The sequence below is a fragment of the Penicillium expansum genome, assembly GCF_000769745.1.
Source record: "Penicillium expansum strain MD-8 chromosome Unknown contig301, whole genome shotgun sequence".
Taxonomy (NCBI): Eukaryota; Fungi; Ascomycota; class Eurotiomycetes; order Eurotiales; family Aspergillaceae; genus Penicillium; species Penicillium expansum.
This window is the reverse complement of record NW_015971366.1, coordinates 18462-43158: the sequence shown is the minus strand read 5'-3', so window position 1 is coordinate 43158 and position 24697 is coordinate 18462. Positions and strand designations below refer to the sequence as shown.

At 48.6% G+C, this 24697-nt stretch overlaps 9 protein-coding genes across 9 annotated transcripts; 5 read left to right on the top strand and 4 right to left on the bottom strand.

Moving 5' to 3' along the window:
- Positions 1–307: 307 nt before the first annotated feature.
- PEX2_089100 (chromosome segregation protein SMC) lies at positions 308–4138 on the top strand (the record flags this gene model as incomplete). The annotated part of the gene is made up of 5 exons (XM_016746180.1): positions 308–345; positions 414–573; positions 622–1832; positions 1887–3784; positions 3846–4138. 5 exons carry the CDS (start codon positions 308–310, stop codon positions 4136–4138), a joined length of 3600 nt encoding a protein of 1199 aa, XP_016597176.1.
- Positions 4139–4391: 253 nt separating this feature from the next.
- On the bottom strand, positions 4392–5936 carry PEX2_089090 (Winged helix-turn-helix transcription repressor DNA-binding; the record flags this gene model as incomplete). Its single annotated transcript, XM_016746179.1, has 5 exons — positions 4392–4702; positions 4793–5250; positions 5302–5425; positions 5480–5606; positions 5685–5936. 5 exons carry the CDS (start codon positions 5934–5936, stop codon positions 4392–4394), a joined length of 1272 nt encoding a protein of 423 aa, XP_016597175.1.
- Positions 5937–6814: 878 nt separating this feature from the next.
- On the top strand, positions 6815–8238 carry PEX2_089080 (uncharacterized protein; the record flags this gene model as incomplete). Its single annotated transcript, XM_016746178.1, has 7 exons — positions 6815–6892; positions 6947–6985; positions 7038–7431; positions 7485–7602; positions 7662–7729; positions 7787–7817; positions 7884–8238. 7 exons carry the CDS (start codon positions 6815–6817, stop codon positions 8236–8238), a joined length of 1083 nt encoding a protein of 360 aa, XP_016597174.1.
- Positions 8239–8418: 180 nt separating this feature from the next.
- On the bottom strand, positions 8419–9165 carry PEX2_089070 (GIG1 family protein; the record flags this gene model as incomplete). Its single annotated transcript, XM_016746177.1, has 1 exon — positions 8419–9165. One exon carries the CDS (start codon positions 9163–9165, stop codon positions 8419–8421), a length of 747 nt encoding a protein of 248 aa, XP_016597173.1.
- A 248-nt stretch (positions 9166–9413) lies between these two features.
- On the top strand, positions 9414–10519 carry PEX2_089060 (cytochrome b5 reductase family protein; the record flags this gene model as incomplete). The annotated part of the gene is made up of 4 exons (XM_016746176.1): positions 9414–9418; positions 9475–9608; positions 9685–10310; positions 10370–10519. 4 exons carry the CDS (start codon positions 9414–9416, stop codon positions 10517–10519), a joined length of 915 nt encoding a protein of 304 aa, XP_016597172.1.
- Positions 10520–11042: 523 nt separating this feature from the next.
- PEX2_089050 (uncharacterized protein) lies at positions 11043–11585 on the bottom strand (the record flags this gene model as incomplete). Its single annotated transcript, XM_016746175.1, has 1 exon — positions 11043–11585. The coding sequence occupies one exon, from the start codon at positions 11583–11585 to the stop codon at positions 11043–11045; it is 543 nt and encodes a 180-aa protein (XP_016597171.1).
- Positions 11586–12024: 439 nt separating this feature from the next.
- PEX2_089040 (uncharacterized protein) lies at positions 12025–12905 on the bottom strand (the record flags this gene model as incomplete). Its single annotated transcript, XM_016746174.1, has 5 exons — positions 12025–12088; positions 12146–12163; positions 12220–12269; positions 12321–12561; positions 12640–12905. 5 exons carry the CDS (start codon positions 12903–12905, stop codon positions 12025–12027), a joined length of 639 nt encoding a protein of 212 aa, XP_016597170.1.
- A 1107-nt stretch (positions 12906–14012) lies between these two features.
- Positions 14013–19180, top strand: PEX2_089030 (arginine--tRNA ligase; the record flags this gene model as incomplete). The annotated part of the gene is made up of 11 exons (XM_016746173.1): positions 14013–14234; positions 14323–15617; positions 15685–16098; positions 16875–17062; positions 17121–17361; positions 17428–17686; positions 17739–18195; positions 18246–18325; positions 18382–18535; positions 18585–18862; positions 19040–19180. 11 exons carry the CDS (start codon positions 14013–14015, stop codon positions 19178–19180), a joined length of 3729 nt encoding a protein of 1242 aa, XP_016597169.1.
- A 3218-nt stretch (positions 19181–22398) lies between these two features.
- Positions 22399–24324, top strand: PEX2_089020 (uncharacterized protein; the record flags this gene model as incomplete). Its single annotated transcript, XM_016746172.1, has 1 exon — positions 22399–24324. One exon carries the CDS (start codon positions 22399–22401, stop codon positions 24322–24324), a length of 1926 nt encoding a protein of 641 aa, XP_016597168.1.
- Between the last annotated feature and the right edge of the window lie 373 nt (positions 24325–24697).

Genomic DNA, 24697 nt, shown 5'->3' with positions numbered 1-24697 from the left:
GAATGTAGAGATTTCAACATGTCCCGTCGGGTCCCCAAGGTTTTTTTTTTCTGTGGCTCAGATTAGGGTCACCGCCCGGCAGAACCCCGCGCCCAACGAGACGCGCTAATTTCGTTCCTCGCGTAGTCAATATCCAAAGTTTTGTAACACAATCACGATATCCCACGGCGTTTGTCTGTTCATTGCTAAAGAGATCTGCTGGCTGAGATCCTTGTGGCACATCCGATCCTTAGTTTTTACTCTTGCGCCAGGCGCGTCAGGCCGAGGGTGTTCTTATTGATCCTCGCGTCGCGCGTTTCTTCTCAAGATGTATGTCAAGCAGATCATTATCCAAGGCTTCAAGAGGTATTTCCCACCACATATGCAATCTCTATGACTCTATGAACTTTCCATTGACCCCGCATGGAATTTAGCTACAAAGATCAAACGGTTATTGAGCCATTCTCCCCCAAACACAACGTCATTGTCGGCCGCAATGGTTCCGGGAAGAGTAACTTCTTCGCGGCCATCCGCTTCGTCCTCAGCGATGCCTACACTCATCTCGGTAGGGAGGAGCGCCAAGCTCTTTTGCACGTACGTATCTTGGTATCACTCAAGTCTACATAGGTTGACCCCAAGCAGGAAGGTTCCGGATCGGCTGTGATGTCCGCCTATGTCGAGATTATCTTCGACAACTCCGACGATCGATTCCCCACCGGCAAGCCCGAGGTCGTCCTGCGTCGTACTATTGGTATTAAGAAGGACGAATACACTCTCGACCGCAAGAATGCCACTAAGAACGACGTTATGAACCTGCTCGAGTCGGCTGGTTTCTCTCGGTCCAACCCTTATTACATTGTCCCCCAAGGCCGAGTGACTGCATTGACCAACATGAAAGACTCTGAGCGCCTGGTTCTACTTAAGGAGGTCGCCGGTACTCAGGTCTACGAAGCTCGTCGTTCGGAGTCTTTGAAAATTATGAATGAGACCAACAGCAAGCGCGCCAAGATCGATGAACTCCTCGACTACATTAACGAACGTCTTGCCGAACTCGAAGAAGAAAAGGATGAGCTTCGGAGCTATCAGGAGAAAGACAAGGAGCGCCGCTGTCTAGAGTACACCATTTACTCCCTCGAACAGCAAGAGATCGGCAAGGTCCTCAATGAGATCGAAGAGCGACGACAGAACGGCGTTGAGGATGCTGACAACAATCGGGATCAATTCGTTGAAGGGGAGAAGGCCATGGCTCAGATCGATGCTGAGATCGCGGAGTGCCGGCAACAGATTGAGTTCCTGAAGGTTGACAAGGCTCAACTGGAGGACGAACGGCGTGAGGCATCTAAGACTCTGGCACAGAATGAATTGCAGGCCAAGTCTCTTTCTGATAACCAGGCTGCCGCACAAGCACTGAAATCACGCTACGACTCTGACCTCAGCTCTGTTCAGGCCGCTATCAGTGAGCGTGAAGCTGAACATCGGGAAATTCTCCCTCGGTTCAATGCCTTGAAGGATCAGGAAGACACGATCAAATCACAATTGACGGATGCCGAGACATCGCGTCAGCGTTTGTATGCCAAGCAGGGTCGAAACTCGCGATTCAAGAACAAATCTGAGCGTGACAAGTGGCTGAATATGGAGGTCCGCGAGAGCCATAATTCTATTAACACTGTCCAGGGTGTAATCTCTCAGACACAAGAAGATATTCAAGACCTAGAAGGCGAAATTGCCGCTTTGGAGCCGGAAACTGAACGCTTGCGCCAGCAAATCGATGGACGCGGCGACACAATGCATAATGTGGATCAGCAAGTCCAAGATGCTAAGGATGAAAGAGACCGTCTCATGGACCAAAGAAAGTAAGTCCTCTTGAATCACTAATTGATTAGTACCAGATATTAATGTTTCCTCAGGGAACTCTGGAGAGAAGAAGCGAAGCTTGACTCCGTGCTTTCGAATGCATCCCAGGAGGTGGATCGTGCTGAGCGAAATCTCTCGCAAATGATGGATAACAACACTAGTCGCGGAACCGCCGCAGTGCGCCGAATCAAGCGCCAGCATAACCTCGAAGGAGTTTACGGTACTCTTGCCGAGCTTTTCGATGTCAATGATAGATATCGCACCGCTGTCGAAGTCACTGCCGGCCAGAGTTTATTCCACTACGTTGTTGACACAGATGAAACTGCTACAGCCGTCCTCGAGATCCTGCAAAAGGAAAAGGCCGGTCGTGTGACATTTATGCCCCTGAACAGACTTCGCTCTAGGCCGATGAATATGCCTCGTGCTAGTGACACAATACCCATGATCGATAAGTTGCAGTACGACCCGGCGTATGACAGAGCCTTCCAGCACGTGTTTGGCAAGACTATCATTTGCCCCAACCTGCAGGTTGCCTCACAGTACGCACGAAGCCATGGCGTCAATGCTATCACCCCAGAGGGCGATCGATCAGACAAGCGTGGTGCCTTGACTGGTGGATACCACGACGCTCGTCAGTCACGACTGGACGCTGTCAAGAGTCTAGCTAAGTGGCGAGACGAGTATGAGGCCAAAAGAAATCGCGGTACCGAAATCCGGAAGGAGTTGGAGAAACTCGACCAGATGATTACCAAGGCTGTTGGTGAACTGCAAAAGCTTGAGCAACAGAGACATCAGGTCCAGAACAGTAGTGGACCTTTACGACATGAGTTGAGGGCCAAGCGTGATCTCCTTCAAAACAAGAACGATACTCTTGATGCCAAGCGACGTGCTCTCCGAAATGTTGAGTCAAATCTTGCGGCACTGAACGACCAAGTCAATGCATTCCAGACCGAACTAGCCTCGCCTTTCCAGAAAGCTCTCACCAGCGAAGAGGAAGCTCGACTAGAAAGTTTAAGCAGCACAGTGCAAGATCTGCGCCGTCAATACCAAGAGCTTTCGGGTCAGCGCAGCGAGCTCGAGGCACGCAAGTCTGTGCTGGAAGTTGAGCTTCGAGAGAACCTCAACCCTCGCCTTGACCAATTACTCAACAGAGACATTGACATCGCCGACGAGGAAGTTCAAGGTAATCTGAAAGAGACACAGCGTGAAGTGAAGCGCATTGGCAAAGCGTTAGAGAAGCTCAATGCACGCCTAAAGGAGGTTGACACCTCAATTGAGGAGGGTAATACTCGCGTGATGGATCTCCAACAGCGTAATGCTGAGACCCGACGGGAAATTGAGGATCTTGCTCGATCTATCGAGAAGCATCAGCGCCGTATGGAAAAGAGCATGCAAAAGAAGGCAGCACTCACTAAGCAGGGTGCCGAGTGTGCTGCTAACATCCGTTCGCTCGGTGTTCTTCCGGATGAAGCTTTCACCAAGTACCAAAACACCGACTCCAACACTGTTGTTAAGAAGCTCCACAAGACCAACGAGGCTCTTAAGAAATACTCTCATGTCAACAAGAAGGCGTTTGAACAGTATAACAGCTTTACCAAGCAGCGTGAGACTCTTACTACACGTCGTTCCGAGTTGGATGCGTCTCAAAAGTCCATTGATGACCTCATTTCTGTTCTTGATCAACGCAAGGATGAGGCCATTGAACGGACCTTTAAACAGGTCTCACGCGAGTTCCACAACGTGTTCGAGAAGCTTGTTCCCGCCGGTCGTGGTCGTCTTATTATTCAAAGGAAGACAGATCGTGCTACGCGACTCGATGACGATGTTGACTCAGATGACGAAGAAGCTCGGCAGAGTGTCGAAAACTACGTCGGCGTCGGCATCAGTGTGAGCTTCAATAGCAAGCACGACGATCAACAACGCATTCAGCAGCTGAGTGGTGGACAAAAGAGTAAGAATTTCCAGCCCGTATCCGTTTTTTGTTTTTTTAGTCGCTAACTAACTTGCCATAGGTCTTTGCGCTCTCGCTCTAGTTTTCGCCATCCAGGCTTGCGACCCCGCACCATTCTACCTGTTTGATGAGATCGATGCAAACTTAGATGCTCAGTACCGAACAGCCGTTGCAACAATGCTCAAGTCCATCTCGGATTCGACCAATGGACAGTTCATCTGCACTACCTTCCGCCCTGAAATGCTGCACGTGGCAGAGAAGTGCTATGGTGTCAGCTTCAGGCAAAAGGCCAGTACTATCGATGTTGTCTCGCGCGAGGAGGCTCTGAAGTTCGTGGAGGAGCAGAAAACGTGATCGTCGTATTTCCCAGGTGTGCTCTTTGTATATTGTAATCAACATTTGCTTCGATGGACTAGCTGGCTGGCGTATTCTGATACCGAACTCTTTTTTTTATCATTCCATTTTCGTTCCAAGTCCAATGAATTGCAAACAATATTATTTGCCGGCCTAAAATGGCATTGTCATGAAGTGCCTAATATGTAGAGTTGACAGCACGACTTTGCTTTTCCAACACCTGCAAACTGGCTGCACAGCATGTTTTCACAGGTCAAGCTAGCTCGCACTCAATCAAACTCTCCACGCCCCTCTGGGCAGTCCAAATCTTGACAATCTTCAGCCCAGCAGACTCCAGCAATGCATGCCATTGGCGTTCCGTCCGCTCGCCAGATCCAATCTCCATCATAATTAAGTCCAAACTTGTGGTTTCCCAGTAGGCCCCTGTGTCCGGAATCACATTCTCATTTACTAACATCTTGCTATAGCCTGGCCGCATGGCAGCCACCGTATTAGCGAGGATCTTGCGACAAAGCTCATCGGGCCAATCATGGAGAACAGAATGCATATAGTACGCGCGGGCTCCTATAGGGATAGAACATTAGTATATTCCAGCAATTGATGAGCTCAAAATTTCATTGTTCAAGGAAACGGGAAGGCCTCATGTTTCCATACCTTTCACTGGCTGCTCATTAAAGAAATCATGACCAGTAACTTCAATAGAGGGATGCAAATCCTTAACGGAAACCACCACCTCAGAAAGATCCTGAAGCACCAGACGACCGGGAAGACCGGGCCATTTCCGGCGGAAATCGGATAGATCATGGCCAAAGCTACCTCCGATATCCACGAGCAGGACGTCGTCCTCACCAATCGTGACCCCGTCTATAAGCTGTTCTTGGACCGGGTAGAACCCGGGATCCATCCAGCGGACTCGGCCTTGCGCGTACACTGACATGTGGTTATTAAACTGTTTTGCCGTGAGCGGTTCTTGTTGCACATGTCCGAAGAAACCCATGTCTGTTTCGTACCCCATCTGGAATGCGGTATCTGTGGGACTTGTGGGGTTTTGGTAGTTGTTTTTCTTGAGGAAGGCTGGTAGGGCCATAATGCCTTTCGTGAAACGGCGGGTCCTGGTTGTGTTAGTCGAAGTTCGGGGTATGAGGTTCTGGTAATCCGCCTACATGAGCGGGAATGCATCGCTGTATCTCTCAACTGTGAGGACCTTTGAGAAGCCAGTGGAACGGTACTCGTTGTAGCCGGTCTCGCTTATCGTTCCCATCGCGGCGAGATGCTTCATCAATCGTCCTATACGAATTTGTCAGGTATTGGTGCTTGATAATGTGTAAACATGCCACTGACCGAGCAGGATTGGATCCACGCTGGTTGCCTTGGAAAGATCTGCGACATTCTTCAGTTTGTCATCTGTGCCGAGAGCAGAGAAGAGGTTTATATCAACGGCAGTCTCTAGGGCTGCATAACTCGTAGACTAAAGTAAATGCAATACCTGTCAGTCCAAATCCCAATTGGCATTCAAGAAAGCACAGAATAGCATGTGACAACACACCTCGGACCAGCAGTGTCGAATGATTGCCTCTCGGGGGGTTTCCAATGCATAGGTCAATGCTCGGGTAGCTTCTAAAAGCTTAAGACGTGCTTCAGGATCCTGAGCGAGGAGGTCTTTGCCATGACTCGCCACCGTCTGAAGGAGATCAGGTACGGTGTCGGGCAAGTTTGAGGTGAGAGCAAGACCCTCTACGTCGATGGCATTACCATTGACCGAGCCATTCGAGTTTCCGTTACAGTTGGAGAATGTCATGATGAACTGCGCTTGCTGCAATGCATATGCAGGAAAATGAGTGGGATCAAAAGAAATATCCCCGCGATGACGGAGTTACGTGCTCCAAAGTACATTAAATTCTAGGTATTAATATAGAACGATGCATATGTTGTACTGAACCCCTGACAGGATCACTATCCTTGTACATTAGTGTTGTATAATATTCCACTAAGCAAATCTAGGCAGCAATTGGTTGTTTAATTGGGTCTACTGGGGCAGATTATGCGAGTTATATTAAATATATTGAGCCATTTTTCTGCCCGAATATATTCTGGAGCATTGAAAGCTCCACATAGTGCTCGGCGATCGGCTTTAAGAAGGATTCACGCACTGACTGGTTCGTAGGAATTGAGATATCAGAGGTAGGATGATATGTACGAATTGCTTTCTAGACTGGGAGTTTTCAGATTCATACGTACTACATTATCATGCATACTACGTGCTTTATACTAGTATACTATGAATGAGGATGTATACCCGCGGACTCCGTACAGTTTCATAGTGGAACCATGCGAAGGTTGTAGCGGTTGGGGCCAAAAGTTAATTGTGCTTGTCTTCAAGCCACTCGCGATCTTGAGACATGAGGTCCCTGGTTTCTGAAAGATTGATTGGTCAACTCGTCGAAACATGGCCCCCATCGGCCTGGCCTGTCTGCTCTGCCGCCCCCTTGGCACGTGCTGTAACAATAGTACCTATGTACGGAGTGCATGTATGCTTTTTCAGAGCTTACTCTCAATTTTGGGCTTTGAAGATGATTTTCCTGCGTTACGGCTTTCAGTCCTTTTGATGCCAGGGAAGATAGGGGATATTGTCTCCAATCTCCTATATGCAACAGAGCAGCCACTGCTCTCGGCATAATGGCAACCATGGACACCGAGTACATGAACCAGACAAAGGGTCCACGCATTTTAGGGGTTTTTTGGGCCTTCTTTAGTGTAAGTGTGGTGATGGTATCCCTGCGACTTTGTATTAGAGCCCGGATATTAAAGAACATTGGACTCGATGACTATATTATCGTGGCAGCAATGGTATGTCCCTTCCAACTGACTTTGCCCTATGCCAAATACCCATTCTATACAGGTTATGGTCACCAGTTATACAATTCTCACCACGGTGAATGTCATCCTAGGCTACGGGAGTCATACTTCTGTGTTGATGGAAAAAGGTGGCATAGAGTTGGTCGAACGCATTCTAGTGATTAACTATGCAGATTTTGCATTGGGAATCATGTCTTTCACCACTCCAAAACTCGCAATCGCTGCTCTCCTGAATCGCATCATGAACCCCAGCTGGTTCCACCGAATATGGTTATGGATTTTGACAGGCTCGGTATTCGTGGCGTCAACCATCTGCATCATCGTTCTATTCACCATGTGTGATCCTCCCCATGCTTTATGGAAGATTCATCTTATGAGTGAGGGGGCAACATGCCGTTCCACCAAGATCCTGGTGGGCTATGCAATCTTCACTGGAGGTATGTTGATGGATTGCATGTCTTTCGCAAACGAGCAACTAACCCTTTTTCAGTTCTGTCCGCAGTAGTCGATCTATATCTTGCAATTTATCCGACTGTGGTATTGCTGCGGCTTCAAATGTCGCTTCAGAAAAAATTGGCCCTGTGCGGAGCTTTGGGGTTGGGTGCCGTGTAAGTTGCTTGATCTTACCTAGGTGTGATCTGGAGGAAGTAGCTCATCGTCCACACAGAGCCTGTGCAATGGCTATTGTGAAGTGCCTCCAGCTGCCAGGTTTATATAATACGGCAGACTCGACATGTAAGTTTTTTTTTCCAGCATAAATTGGGACATCTACAGCTAACATGGCATAAACAGACGCCACAGCAGATCTTGTTATCTGGACGAGGTAGTTTTCAGCCCTGCGCCTTTCTACCAGACGTCAGAAAACTAACGTCTGGCTCTCATCCCTTAGTATCGAGTCGAATATCATCATAATGGCCTCCTGTATCCCAACCTTGGGTCCGATATACGAAATGATCCGGGGCAAACGTTCCTGGAGTTCTCATGGACGATATGAGAGCGGCAAGTTACGCTCTTACACGGACAGGCCCACGAAGAAATCAGCAAGCAACGCTCACGAGGACGACGATATTCTCATGACAACGAATATTGGGACTACAAAGAGCGGTAGCCAGGAAAGCATATTGAACTCGGATCAACTCCGGGGAGAAGTTCATTTGGCGGGCAAGATTCATCGCACAGACCAGGTAAAGATTGAGTATGGGGAAAGACCTCAAGGTGATCACGTACCACGACCTTCATGGTAGGCTGTCTATGAGTGTGCTACTATACAAAAGTTTAAATATTTCGAGAACTCTTCTTAGCCATCCTCATTTTTTTGGGTGGTTTTCCTCAATGGCGCTTTGCGATGTCCAATGGATATATTTGAGGAGCGAAATGCTTCATCTTATAGAAGATATAGTCTATCAGCAATCCCACCAGCAAGCTCACTCGTTTACCCATTCGAATAATATATGCTCAGGGACATCACGGACCAAAATATGAACATGTTCCAATGCCCTCACGCTCTGTAAACCAACCCAATTCTTAAACCACAGCACATGGGAGTCAGGATCCAAAAAGCTTTGAGGATCCTTAGCCAAGCGGTCCACGAAAGTCTTTCGAACAAAACTGTTGATCATTGCACGAGATTCCTCGGTCAAATGGCCCTCGCCGGATTGTACAGGGATAGGAGTGCGCAGCCACACAACTAGATGTGAAATTCCGGGGGTGAGACCATAGGGCCAGTCATTGCGGAGGATCTTGTAGTCCTGGGGATCGGCAAAGGGACGCGGGTTTTTGAAGGTCGCCGGGGTTCCGCTTTGCTGGATAACTGCGGAGTTAATGCCGCTGGCAGTGTTTACCGGTAAATGCCACTTTAATCGTTGCTGGCAAATATAATTCATGATCGTGCCATATTGGGTTTTGGTCTCTTGTGTCCAGGCCAGGTATCGGCGGAGATCGGAAGGCTTTCGCTTGAGAGCGCCGAGATCATTTCGCGCTAATACGGGATGTGGCATGAGGGGAAGTGTTTCTAGGGCAGATTTGGAGATAAGGGCACACTTACCGATGATGCCTTTTAGCTCTTCCCAGTCGTGGTATACGAACTCCTCGTCGGTCATGGCCAGCAGCTTATGGTCTAATTCCGTTAGATTAAAGGCGGGGACTTCTGGAACTTCCGGTACTTCGGCCATTTTGGTGATTTTGGTGATTTTGGTGATTTTGAAAAGAGGAAATAAAAAGAAGTTTACGGAGTAAATAAGCCTAGTTCGTCGAGAAGTCCGATTAAACACACGGAAAGTCGGGGAAATCGTAACCCCAAAAGGTGGGAAATTCCGTTGGGCGGACTAGCCCCCTCATTTCTTTTTATCTTCGCTCTCCTCTCTCTTTTCTTCTACTCTTACAACTGTTTCTTTTTTTAACCACAGTATCTTCTGTCATAATGAGGTGAGTTAATATCCTTCACCTCTTCATAACATCGAACAATGGCTGATTCCCCAAAGTCTCGCCACCATCGGCACGGCCCTGGCGCCCTCGGCCCTGCTCATCGCGGGTGTCTACGCCATTAAGCCCGAGTTTATCGCTTATGCAATCGCTGTGGCTGGAATTTTAGCCGGTTACTTGGTTTTCAGCAACAGTGCGTACATTCCTTTTTATCCAAATATCGGAGTGGTGTGGAAGTTGAGGGACTGAACTGACCCCATTAATCGCAGAGCCTCGCAAGGTCCTGAACCCCACCGAGTTCCAGAACTTCGTCCTGAAGGAGAAGAACGAGATCTCTCACAACGTCGCCATCTACCGTTTCGCCCTCCCCCGCTCCACCGATATCCTCGGCCTCCCCATCGGCCAGCACATCTCTCTCGCCGCTACTATCGCCGGTCAGCCTAAGGAGGTTGTTCGCTCTTACACCCCCATCTCCTCCGACAATGAGGCCGGCTACTTCGATCTCCTCGTCAAGGCTTACCCCCAGGGTAACATCTCCAAGTATCTTACCGAACTGAAGATCGGCGACAACATGAAGGTCCGCGGCCCCAAGGGTGCCATGGTCTACACCCCCAACATGTGCCGCCACATTGGTATGATCTCCGGTGGTACTGGTATTACCCCCATGCTGCAGGTTATCAAGGCTATCATCCGCAACCGTCCTCGCAACGGTGGCAACGACACCACCAAGGTTGACCTGATCTTCGCCAACGTCAACCCCGAGGATATCTTGCTCAAGGACCAGCTTGAGGAGCTGGAGAAGGAGGACGATGGATTCCGCGTCTACTACGTTCTTAACAACCCTCCCGAGGGCTGGACCGGCGGTGTCGGCTTTGTGACCCCCGACATGATCAAGGTAAGTTTGCGCGCTATACTCGGCTGTGCTACCTCGGTATTAATTAAACTTTCGTATAGGAGCGCCTGCCCGCCCCCGCTGCCGATGTTAAGATCTTCCTCTGCGGTCCCCCTCCCATGATCAGCGCCATGAAGAAGTCCACCGAGGCTCTTGGATACACCAAGGCGCGCCCCGTCAGCAAGCTGGAGGACCAGGTCTTCTGCTTCTAAGGGATTCGCTGCGAATCAACGAAAAGTTGCTGTTTTCGAACTTGACTCTGCCCTTTATATATGTGAATCTGGCATAAAATTTCAGCTTGGCCTGGCCGCGAAGCATTTTTGTTTTGATATATAATCTCTGGTTGGTGTGTGGGTAGATGTGTCAATAGTCCCCGGCCTACAAGCGATTAAAAGATGCCCTTCGGGACTCGAACGCGTGAAATAAATCTCGAGTATTAATACTACATTTTTAATCGGTGTGAATAACAGTATATTTTTACTTGCATAGCACCCACTCTTATCTTCGTTATATATACACGCACTCGACGTCGGTTCAAAAGCTTCACCCAGCATAACACCTTGGTCGCTCTTCCTGTGTTTGAAATGCAATCACCACTAGTAGTCGCAGGTTGCATCCATTATCTCTTCAAGAAACTCTCAAAGCTCCGAATATCAATCATGTACCGGTCACAGTATGAAGTGGAAATCAAAGACATGGAGGTTGTATATGCATTCATTTCAGCAAACCAAAACACTAAGAGTTTTTACTAGAACCTTGGCTAGTATCCGGACTAGCATCTTTACTAGCATCTGGACTAGCGTCTTTACTAATATCCTCACTAGCATCTGTACTAGCGTCCTTGCCAGCATCTTCACTAGTATCTTTAACCCACCACTCCGGATGCAGTATCCGATCACACACATTATCTCTACAGCATTCCTTACCTCCCTCATAGGGCTTCCGATCAAATAGTAGCTCGCGGTTGATACTTGCATTCCCATTCAGAATTTGGACCCTGTACCACTCCGCCAGTTGTAAAGCGTCGGCAACAATTCCGTCCATGGTTCTATGTGGTTTTGAGACTGGTATCGAGATACACCACCTATAATGTCGATCCTTGGGTTCCCGACCAAGTTCAAACTTCTTTTCCCGAATACGTTCAATGATATAGCAAATCAACGCTCCGTCGGTGCGAAGGTAATAACACTGTCTAGGAGTAAAGGTGATATTGACCCATATGTTCTCGGGGCTCTCATCAACACCTGGGCCATGGTGGATGGAAATATAATATGACATGTTGATTAGCTCCCGAAGTTCATTAGCTGCTTAAGGGATGGTGTCTTCAAAATGGCGACACCTGTGGCGGGATAATGTTACTTTGTCAGTGAGCTGGATGCTGGAAATTAAACCCCAATACATACGTGGGACTGGCCAGCTATAAAATAATGTTCCACTATGACATACTACCTGGGGTCCTCTGGCGAGAACAAAGACATTATGTTTCAATCCCATTGTCAAGTCTTTGATGAGTATGAATCAGGAGACAAAGATTTGAAATAAATTGCTTTATTCATTGTTTTGTTGCAATAAGACCAAGCCCCGTGATCTTCAGTCGTTGTGTTCTCCTTTCCGAAGTGGCACTGGAAGCCAGGGCTGGTGACATTTAGATACAAAAGAAAGAATGGACAAAGGAATGGGATACAAGTAATCCTCCTCGCCTCTCACATGCTTCTTTCTATGCCTCCTCAGTGTTCTTGTCGACTTTCGGACGGCTGCCTTGAGTTCGTTCGTAACTAACGCTACAAAGATCAAACGTTAGCAAAGCCCGTGGGAATACATAAAGCGGATAGACTCACTACTCCGTTCTCACAGACCTAGTGGTAGCAAATTAGCATGGAACCATAAATAGAGGAAAGGCCAATAAACATACACACGAAGCGGATCAACAGTAATACCGGGGAATTCATCGCCATGTTCCTTCTGAGTCAAGTCAGTATGGATTGAATCGTGTTTAGTGTGTGTAGTACCCACTAGGTGATATTGGCGAATGTGTCGACGCAACATTGGTGCCGGGTTTCCGATTTTCGCCAACCTTTCAGTCTTCCAGGGACAGTAAGGGCATCGCTTTGCACAGTCAGGAATGAACTGAATTGGGGAGGTGTCAGTAAATAAACAGAATCTCCAGGCACTTGGGAGTTTCACAAGAACAGCATGCTCGGCCGGCCAAGTAGTTTCAGAGTGCTCGGGGCAGTCGCAAAGTTTTGCATTGGGACTGACACCATGTTAGTCACTAGTATATACACAGTACGCGTATTTGAGACGTGTTTAACACGTTAAGGTAAGTGCTTACGCCCAGGATGTAGGCTCGATTGGACGGATGCTGTTCCAACAATCATCAAACGGCCAAGAAGACGCATCTGGCAAGCCATCTGCGATACCAGTCGGGGCGGTTGAGGCCTCATCGGGCTCAGACTTTATTTCCAGCTGAGTATCCATCAGCTGGCCAAGCTGGGGATCGATATTTGGGTCCAACGGGGTATCCATCAGCTGACCAAGCTGGGGATCGATGTTTGGGTCCAACGGACCCGCCGTGGAATCCATGGGGTTGTATCCCATATTGACCTGTTAAATCTCTGTAGATGAGTACTCCGTGAGGTGAAGTAGGATGAAAGAAGATAGTTGACTACTGACCGTGGAAGCTACACTAATGAGTGGGGGGTGTCGCGTCGCAGGGTGACGGTGAGAAACATGGATGGGAGGCAAGTGTATCAAGAAAAGCGCAGTACCGTTTGCACCATGCGTCTATATTACTCCTTCCCCGTGTACTACTGCCATTAACATACTTCCCAAAAGTTCAGAGTGCTTGTGTATTCCCCGGCATTTTACGAGATCAAGGAGATACCTTGTGGAGCAATTTTGTTCGGAGATTCGGGCACTTGCGAATAATTCTGGAGCTTTTATATCTTTCCCTTGCTAAGTGATATAGAGATGCCACTGTGACATGAAATATAAGCCCAAATATTGGAGGATAAAAAAAAACAGAAAGGGACGCTCCCAAGATCATAGACATGAGAAGCAACCATATAACCTATCTCCCGACAATATTGAAAGTTTGTATCACGCCAGAGAGTACCTGGGTTTGCAGCTTGTATCGAGCCCAAAAGAGCTCGAGTACAGCTGCACAATATTTCCACTTCCAGTCAGCGGACGACAGCCTAACTTGCCTTACTTGTTGTCTCAAAAACTGCAGGATTTGAAGATGCAGGCATTCACTAAAATGTGTTGGAGCTTGTCGTTGGAGCTGTCTGTCAGATTTCAGATTTTTGTCTGATCAGTGATTCAGGTACCAGGTCTCGCTCATGACAAAACTAATTGAACGGTTTCTGCTTGTATGTTTCTCACAGTGAGACATATATCTAAAGTAGGGTTTCAGTGGATCACGCTCGTAAGTGACGTCACACTTGTTAATCGATAAGAGCTGAATCATCCACGTGACTCACCGCCCTCTTTGAGTCAGAGGGCAAGTCAAAAAGGGAAGAAAAAGAAAAAGAAAAAAGGCAAAAAAAAAAAGATCCCCCGAGAGATTTCCCCCTCTTTATGGGTCATTGTCTAAGCGGGGCTCGGCGACTCTCAGCCATTTTTTCTCCGTTGCGTTGCCCCTCTAAACCTTCGACTTTTCCGACTTTGATACGCGCATTCGGTACATCGCGAGGATTCCCAATCATGTCCGCAGCTTCCCTTCCCGCCTCTGTTGAGGCTCTATCCCTCCAATCCACGGCGCAGAAGTCTCAGTTCGCCGGCTGCTTCCCGACACTGAACCCGATAGATATCTACCGCCAGCACATCGCGGAGGAGTTGAGCAAAGTCTCTGGTATCGATGCTCAGAAGATCTACCCGCGCATTGCCTGGACCAGCACTTTGGACAAGGGTGACCTTTCATTGCCGGTATGTGGCGGCACATGCCTAGCGCAATTCGCATGTTCTGCATGATCATGAGGGCTTGGACTAACAATGTCTTCTTGCATACAATTAGGTGGCTTCTCTCCAGGTTAAGCAAAACCCCGTGGAGCTTGCCAAGGATCTTGTCTCCAAGTTCCCCGCCTCCGACCTTATCCACCCCCCAACTCAGCTTGGTCCTCACATTCAGTTCTTCTGCAAACCTCAGCCATTGACTGGCAATGTTCTTGGTCGTATCCTGAAGGAGAAGGCCGCCTATGGAACAAACGGCAACCAGGGTCAGAAGGACCCCTCCGACCCCTCCAAGGGCCAGAAGAAGATCATCATCGAGTTCTCGTCGCCCAACATCGCCAAGCCCTTCCACGCTGGTCATCTGCGCAGTACCATCATCGGTGGTTTCCTCGCCAATATCTACACTGTTATGGGATGGAAGGTCACTAAGATGAACTACCTGGGTGACTGGGGTAAGCAGTATGGTCTGCTGGCCAACGGTTTCAAGGAATTCGGCAGTGATGAAGCTCTTATCAAGGACCCCATCAACCACCTGTTCGATGTCTACGTCAAAATTAACCGTCATGTCAGCGAACAGGATGGACCTATCAAGGAGCTGAAGGAACAGATCAAGGCCAAGAAGGAGAAGAACGAGGACGTTGCTGAGCTTGAGGCACAGCTTGCCAAGCTTGTGGACGTGAGCGAGGACGAGAAGGCCCGTCGCTACTTCAAGAGTATGGAGGACGGTAACCCAGATGCTCTTGCTCTCTGGCGTAAGTTCCGTGATCTCAGCATTGAGAAGTACAAGCAGACCTACGCTCGTCTCAACATCGACTTCGATGTTTACTCCGGTGAATCTCAGATCAAGTCTGAGAGCATGACCGATGCCTATAAGCTCATGGAGAAGGCCGGTGTCTCCGAGGAGTCTGAGGGTGCTGTCATTGTGGACTTCACCAAGCACGGTGCCAAGAAGCTCGGCAAGGCTATCATTGTCCGCAAGGATGGAACTCCCCTCTACCTGACCCGCGATATCGGTGCTATTACTGAGCGTGATAACGAGTACCACTTCGACAAGATGATCTACGTTGTTGCCGCCCAGCAGGATCTCCACCTGGCTCAGCTCTTCAAGGTCACTGAACTTATGGGCCACAAGGACCTGGCCTCCCGTTGCCAGCACATCAACTTTGGTATGGTTCGTGGTATGAGTACTCGTAAGGGTACCGTCAAGTTCTTGGATGATATCCTCCACGATGTCGGTGACAAGATGCATGAGGTCATGAAGAAGAATGAAGTGAAGTACGCACAGGTCGAGGATCCCGTGAAGACTGCCGATATTTTGGGTATCACCTCCGTCATGGTGCAAGATATGACTGGCAAGCGGTATGTATAGGGTGTTTTCTTCCCCTACTTCCGTCTATCCATTTACTAATTGTATGTTTGATTTCAGCATTAACGGCTACGAGTTCAACCTGGATGCCATGACATCCTTCGAGGGTGACACTGGCCCATACCTGCAGTACGCTCACGCTCGTCTGTGCTCGATGACCCGCAAGTCCGAGTTGGATGTCGACGAGCTGGTCAACGCCAACTTCGATCTTTTGACCGAGCAGCACGCTGTCGACTTGGTCCGCCTTCTGGCCCAATGGCCCGACGTACTTCTGCAGACTGCCAAGACTCTTGAGCCCATCACTGTCCTCAGCTATCTGTTCCGCATGACACACATGTTGAGCTCTAGCTACGATGTGCTCAAGGTGATCGGTAGCGAGCCAGATGTCAAGCAGGCACGTATGGCGTTGTATGCCTCAGCCCGCCAAGTTCTGAACAACGGCATGCGCGTTCTTGGTCTCAGCCCTGTTCAGCGGTTAGTCTTCTCCACCCTCATTCAAGAAGCTCTCACTGACTCATCCGTTCTAGTATGTAAATTCGGCTTATACGCTCGATTTTGCTTACTTTTCTGTGTGGTGTTTTCCCTCAGTATTTCTCAAGGACTGGTGTCTTTGGTATACCTTGATTTTAATTTAGTTGCATTGGGCGCCAAGAGCGGGACAAATAAAAATGGCATTATGCTTCTTCTTTCAACGAAATCATTCTCAGGTTTCCCCTTTATGATTTCCTTTTTCTTTTTTTTTGCTTTTTTGAACGCCGTATTCATAGGAAAAAATAGTGGGCGATCCCCGACGCCGGGGGGGGGTTGGAACCCGTCCACATATCTACAACCCATACCACGCACCCCACATTCCAAACAGCGCTATTGTTTTGTGCATTCTTATCTAATAAATTTTGTCCAGGCTCATGAACTTTTCTCCAAGACCTGGCTTTCCTCCAGGACCATTACCCACTAAAGGACGGCGTCTCCCCGGGGAATCGGGGACCATCGAGATCTTATGTCAGCTCGGGGTTAGGTCCCAAAGTTGAGCCCTATATTCAGCATCAATCGGGGACCACCCCGGCCACGTATCACGTATCAAGGGATTTGTCCAAGGGTCTGGACGCTAGACAGGGATTTGTAAGTCCGTGGGTCTGGCTGCATGTATTATAGGCGTGTTTAAAATTATAAAACCCGAGCCCGCGAACCTGGATGTGGGTTGGAATCCAATTCTCTCGTATCTGCCATAAATCTTCTACATTATCTTGCAGCATGGGCGATCCCTCAACCTTGATCGCATCCACGACCCCGGACCTGGAGTGGAATGACAGCGGACACTTTTTGATGAATGAGACCGTTCGGAATTTCTCGTGGCAAGGTTTAACGGTCACTGTCAAGGATCGGGAAACCAAGAAATCCCGCGATCTGATCAATGATATCAGTGGTGATGTGAAACATGGTTTGTATCCTTGTCCATGCTATATATCAAGGCTATCATATTAATGCTGGTTGTACAGGGGAGCTCGTTGCCCTAATGGGCCCGTCAGGCTGCGGCAAGACAACACTCCTCAACGTGCTTGCTCGACGTGCCGCGTCAGCTGGTGCGAAGGTTCTCGGGGAGAACTACGTGAACGACACACAAATGGACTCACGGGATTTCCAACGAGTGACCTCTTACGTCGAGCAGGAAGATGTGTTGATCGGGTCGTTGACGGTGCAGGAGACATTGAAGTTCGCGGCGGATCTCTCGTTGCCCAGGTATTTGGAATAACAGCCGTCCAATTTCACCTATGCACCCTGATACTTACCATCCCTTTTTACAAGTTCTGTGTCAAAACGCCAGCGCATGGATCGAATCCGGACACTTTTGGAAGCATTTGGTATCCAGAACCAGGCAAACACGTTGGTTGGAACCCCGATCCGGAAGGGCATCAGTGGTGGTCAGAAGCGACGTGTGAGTGTGGCTAGCCAGCTTATCACCAATCCAAGGATTTTGTTCTTGGATGAGCCCACCAGCGGTCTAGACTCGACTGCCAGCTTTGAGGTTATGTCGTATGCAAAGGAGCTCGCGCGAGCCAATAACGTATGTTCGTATCAGATGGGCTCCCTGCTGTTATTAACATTGTTCATTATAGCTTCTTATCATTGCGAGTATCCACCAACCATCAACTACGACGTTTAACCTCTTCGATAAGCTGCTGCTTCTATCGGCAGGAAAAACATGCTATTTTGGGGCAATCTCAGCTGTGGAGAGCTATTTCAGTGGCATTGGCTATCCAATCCCCATGCAAACCAACCCTGCTGAATTCTTATTGGATACTGTCAGTTCTGATTTTGCCAGCTCGAAGGACTTCGAAGAGGATCGAGTCGAGGCCATTCAGACTGCTTGGGCAAACTCGAATGAGGCAAAATCACTGTCAAGACAAGTGTCCGAGCGAGTAAGCTCAGCAGAGAAACTTGCTAACAAAGGCTTCATGGAAGAAAAGACTCGACCGGGAACGATTTCGATAACTACAGCTCTGCTACATCGCTCATTTGTTAAGTCTTACCGCGATGTCATTGCTTATGGAATCCGAATCGCAATGTATCTTGGTACGAATCATTATGCCCCTTTAAAGCTTACCGGAACTAATGTGGCACAGGATTGGCTATCATGATGGGCACAGTATGGCTACGTCTTCGTCCATCGCAAGACTATATACAGCCGTTCATCAACGCTATTGTGAGTTCTACATGTGTTTAGAGTTGAAAGCATACCGATACTGATATGGGAGATAGTTCTTTGGCTCCGCGTTCATGTCTTTCATGGCGGTAGCATATGTCCCCGCATTCCTCGAAGACCGGGCAACTTTCACCAAAGAACGAGCCAACGGACTATATGGTGTGACACCATTTATAGTCTCAAACTTTCTCATTGGGCTTCCCTACCTGTGTATGTACTCGTTACTTCCTGTCACATGCACGATCTCTAATATGTCCAGTTTTGATATCCATCCTCTTCTCGATCGTCTCATACTGGCTCTCCAATTTCCAACCAACAGCAAAAGCATTTTTCACCTGGGTGATGTGGATATTCCTTGACCTTGTGGCCGCTGAATCCCTAGTGGTCCTCGTGACATCGATATTCCCAAATTTTGTAATCTCCTTGGCGCTTGTTGCATTCGCAAATGGTCTTTGGATGAGTGTCGGAGGGTTTCTGATCACGCAGAAGATTCTCAATCCGTTTTGGAAATATGTGTTCCACTACATTGATTACCAGGTATGTTGATGCACTGCTATCAGAAGTTTATTTTCTTGTCAGAATGAACACTAACTCGATTGGTACTTGGAATAGGCTTACGTATTCCAAGGTATGATGGTAAATGAGTTTTCCGAGAGGATTTACTCATGTGGTTCCGGTTGTCGATGCATGTGGTCTACTGACCTGGAGGATCAGTGTCTCATTCGGGGCACTGGAGTGCTAGAATCGTATGGGTATTCCACTGGTCAGACAGGCAAGTGGGTTGGGATTCTTCTAGGCATCATTGTGGGATATCGAGTCCTTGGATGGATTGCTCTCTATCTTCGCAGGAATTAGGAGGCCGAGGGCTAGAGATCCCGTAGGGATACTCTAGGTTTGATTGGACTATTGGCACAGACTGGAGTGTGGCTTTTATATTTATCTTTGTGAATACGTATATTAATTAGTTTAGATGGACATAATTGAGAAAAAAACACTTGTGTTGGAAACCACATTTGCCTCCACCTAGGGCAAGGTTCGGGGAGCTTCATCCGGAACGGGCCTATGCCCCAATACCCTGAAGAGGCGCCACAATCCCCATTCGAGCAAGCTGCCGTAGATTCCGTAGCACCTTAGTAGCACGCTACCCTTGTTTTAAAGCCACGGGAACACTTGAATTACATGGCTGTTATTCTTTGTACAACATCAGACAATGCTAATTACCCATCGCTTGCCGAAGCCTAACCCGGAGCATACATCGCCGTCATGAAAAAGGCTATCTGGAACCAACGAATCATATCGCCTACAAAGGAAGACGGGGTGATGCGATCAACATGCAAGTCATGTATACCAATGTACAATGTACACGAACCTTCTATGATGTTTCCGAAGTTTCTCTTTCTCCACTGGAAACCATGATAGAAACCTCGCGAACCGAGAAAGGAATAGAGTTAGACTCATTTCCCCTCATCTTCATCGCCCGAGCACCATTTATCGATAGTTACGAAAGAGCGGTGAAGACCTCGACCTCGAGGGGTTGATGACATCTCGCAGAATGAAGCAAGGGGGTGGCTCCCTTGACCTTGCTTTGGTTCCCCGAGGCAAATTACATGAATTACCGTGGAGAGATGCCAACGTGATCGCAGTATGAATTTGATATGCGAGGAAAGCTTGTTGGCTGTTCTGCCATGCGATCCAAATTCAGATATTTACCGGTGCGCACAGGATATTTCTAGTACTCCCGGGCCCGATGCGAAGGTCTATAATTGTGCCCGTCAAAGGTGTCACTGTAAAGGGAAGTGGGATGACCATACTGGAGCCGCATGGGGATCCTTAGTTATATTTGGAGCGGAGCCCTTTTCCCGGTTCGATTTTTCAGCCTCTTGGCCTGACGATATCCACTCCGGCCCAATATAACATTTCGATCGGCTCAGGATACATAGCCAGGGTCCAGGATGTTTTGGAAGATATCGGCTACGTTGTTTAGTGCGTGTTGGTCATTTCTAGTTCTAATGTTGCCATTCCCACACGTGCGGAGTAAAAATTCAACGAACTTCATCCAAGGACGCAAGGGATGTGAAGGAATCCACAATGGCAATGATAGACCGTCCGTGCTGCATGTCATACCGATCTAGCCAGTTTCTGCTTCCCGAGAGAAGGATCCGGCCATTTAGTTCATCACTAGTACGATATAGTGTTCTGTGTATGGAGTACTTTCGAAACTTGTACAACTACATTTTAGCCTTGAACCAGTAGCACATTCCAAGATTGTCACAGGTTTCCCACCAGTATGAGTCACGAATGAAAAGTATGCAGGCGTAGAAGAGACGACGTCCAAAGATATCCTGCCACATGGACGAGGGGCTCTGACGACGAATGCCATGCAGTGCTCAGTCCCTCTTCTGGTTCTAGTGCCGTTTGACATCTGTGGTTTCTATGGTAAAAGCGAACCTGACTCACTCCACAGTGGCAATTCTGCTAGCCTTCGTTGTCGACACAGACAAGCGTCTGCCTACATCGTACATACTATGAGTGAGTGGTAGGTGTAGTAGGAGTCACCTTAGCAGTATTGAGTTGCAGCCTGTGTTGCAGGGTATCATCCCCACCGACTTTTTCTCGTGTGTCGGATACATTGTTATTGTACTCGAGGCCCTGCATTAACCAATGTATACGAAAATGAGAAAATGATCAAACGATCAAAGGATCGGAGAGAAGGATAAACCGAACTGCCCGGCAACCGAGTGATAACCGATTTTTGGCCAGAGGAACAGGATCCTTTTTAATTGACAGGGAAGACCCTTTACGGCGGAGGCGATCATTGGGCCGCAAAGCCGGTTGGGCGTTAGGTGTGGGATGCATTTTAGGAAGAAATAGGAATGCAACATCTGGTACGGAGTAATTAGCACGAAAATCTATTCAAACACGGGAAAAACGGAAAATGTTAAATGTTAAATGTAAGAAAAAAAAAAGGGAAAGAAGTAAATAAAAAGAAGTAAATAAAAGATAAGAGTAAAAAGAAGTAAAGGCCAACCATGGATCCTAAGAGTCAAACCAAGGATTTCCCCTCCAGCGGGTCCCGAGCTTAAAAGTAAGTAAATATGTAAATCATGTAAATAATGTAAATAATTAGAATACAGTCAAGAAGTATGTATTCAAATGAAGTATATTGTACGGAGTACTATACAATAATATATAATAAAACTCTGCTCAGAACTAAATACTCCGTAGATAAATAGATAATATACGCTGATGACGCTGTCCCCCACTTTCTTCTTTTTTTTTTTTTCCTTTTGTGTTGGGTACCGAGAGCCTCTTCGTGAGACTTTTTGATTTTTCTTTTCGTTCTTTTTTTTTTTTAAACCCTGTGCCCTGTTCCTTCGGGTGTTTACTCTTCCTCCTTTCTCTTCTCTTCCTTTTCTCTATATTCCTCTCATTTTTATCTTCTAGATCTCTCTCTCTGTCTCTCTCTTCCCTTGGATATCAATCAAATCACCCCTCACTTCGTTTTTTTTTATCGCTGCCCATCGACTCCACTCTCCCCACTGGGTTCTAAGACCGTCAGGCAGAGGATCCCAAATTCTCAACCCAACCTCTGCAGCTGCAGTACGCTCCACCACTCATCGTCTGCCAGAGAGGTCATTTTCTATTTTCTTCTCTCTTTCTTTGACCCAACGCTTTTGCCCGACTCTTAGCCTTACATCCCACTTCGATGGAGACGTTGCGATCTGAAAAGTACCATCTTGCTCTCTCCGCTTGACAGAACCCCGTCGCCCGTCGCCTGCCATCGCCCGTTGCGATCGGCAGGTCCGCTTACTTGTCTGAGTGGCCCGCTTGGGTTGGGCACTAGGGACAAGAGAAGAAAAAAAAAGGAAGCCCATTTCGTCAGATCTACGGGGTTGAGAGGGGGGAAAATAATATCCATTCTGACTCATCGTCAAAGGGGAGCAGTGGCTTGCTGTAAGTTGGACATCTCTGGAGCCCTGTGGGAGCCACCCACGTCGCCCTTGTCGGAAACGGGACCAACCCTGTTTTTTAATTTTTTTTTTCAGACACCCGATCGCCTTGCAGCCCACATAATGGCCAGTAAGGGCCCCCGGCCTGCCTGCGTCGAAGATTACGACGAAGAACACCACGCCATCCTACCTGACACTAGGCTTTCTGCCAATATTGCTGCCAATACAGCTGCCAAAATATCCTCCAGGTTGGAAAGATTCCAGGAGCCGCTGATCGACGGCGCCAGTGACTCAGGTTATTCTAGTCGCACCGCCGCTACCGTTAATAGCACCCAATCTGGGCCGTCGGGCGAAAAAAGCCCCCCGATCCCTCATAAGCTGGACCCCCCCAAGCGTAACGACCTCGCCAGGAAAAGTTCAACCAGAGAACGTAAGGACAAAGAACGATCACGACCCTCGCGCGAAGAGAAGATGGTAGGTGCCTATCCGGGCGCTGCCCATCATACTCACGTGCCCCGGTCGTCGTCTAAGTCTCGTCGACGAGAATCTTCCCAGGCCCGCCAATATCACGATAGCTACTACGATTACCCTACTCAGTACCATCAATCAACCCCGGTTGACCATCGACAGAGCGAATATTCCTACTACCAGCCACGCCCACCTGTCCCGGAATACTCATCGTCCCCACACAATGCTCGATATCCAGCCGGCGTCATAGAGAACATCCACGTCAGTCACCCTGGTCGACCCAGCCGCTCTAATTCGTATCACACCTATCATTCAAACGGACGACCCATGAGTTTCCACGGTGTACCACATGGAATGGGCTCAGGAATGGCATCTCCGATGTACCCCCAGCACGGATACGATCATCATGGCCCTCCACCAGCCAGTTCAGCATACATGCACCAATACTCATCCTCTCCATATGGACAAACACCCTCCTACTATGCCCCATCAGCCTCGGACTATCCCCCATCGGAGTATCCACGAGAGCGGTCCCGGTCCCGGGAGCCATCCCGCCGTCGGTCCTCATCTATCTATACTGCCCCAAACCCACCCGTGGACTCTGGGGCGTATCCATGGTTTGATGACGAGCCACCTATGGAACACTATTCCTCCCGGGATGTCCGTGAGCGTGAGCGCCCTCCTACAAGACACCAGGAACAGGATGAAGACTACTATCGAATGCCACCACCAGGAGCAAAACCCAAGCCCAGGCCACAGATTCACCAGGCAAAGCGACCAGAGCGGCCAGAGCCACCACGGAAAATGCATACCTCAGCCGGTATACCTTCCCAACGTCGCCCGTCCAGGGCCATAGAGCGTGATCTGGACCGCATGGACATGCCGGAACTTGCAGCTGCCTTGCCGGTGATTCAGGATCGTTCCCATCGTCGAATGTCACGGGACGCCCCGTTGCCAGAGAGAACCCATAGCCTACGAGATAACCGACGATCGACGTCCTACCAGGACGATCGACGGACTGCTCAGGTGGCCGTGGCGAGCTCTCGGCGACGGAAGCCAACCGAGTACTACTACGACGAACCATCCAGCGTTAACGGCGACCTTGAAGACCGTGAGCGCGAAGCTGAGAACTACCAGGCAGCTCGATCCGGCCGAACCTCAACAGCTGCACTGCCTCTCTCCACAGAGGCCTTGCTCCCTGCCAAAGCATCTCACCACCCCGGGAGCGAGAGCGGCAGCCAGAATAGTCGGTCGAGCCGCGGCAGTGCCACACCCTCACGGAAGGAGGAAGATAAGAACATGACCCTCACGTTGAATGGATTCCAAATTGGATTTACATCTGAAGCAGTTGCTGGCAAATCTATTAACATTCGTGCTGGGGAAACCGGGGCTGTTCGATTGAACATCGGCGGCCCGCGGCCATCCAAGCAGCATGTGAACAGTTCCAGCTCTGATTATGCAGGCGGCTCCAGCCGTCGGGAACTTGAAGATGTGGTGCGGCGTCCCCGGGGTGATAGGCGGTCGGAACGATCTAGTCGTCGAGACAGCCAGTCTGCCTACGGGACTACTCGCTACAATTGATCTCGTTACCCACCCTGTTAGATGTTGTCTTTTTTTTGGTTTTAGTTTTTCATGGTTAGGTATATTTTTGTTGTGATTCCATCTTGTGTCTGTATAGCCGTTTGTGGCTGGCCTTGTTTGTTTGTCAAAAGTTTCGATTGCTTTGCATATGTTGCGTTTTTCTTTTTCTTCTTCGGGATCGGGTGCTTGTGCAACAAAAAACAATTGTGGTTACCAAAAGCGAGACTCTGTTGGGCGACTTGGGGAACATACTGGACTTTGTCATTACGTCTAGAGCTGCCTGTTGCCCAACAGTCTCGCCAAACTGGGAGGACTTTTTGTGTGTGATTTCATTTGCAACCGTTGTCTCGATTTTCTTTTTATGTTTGTGTGC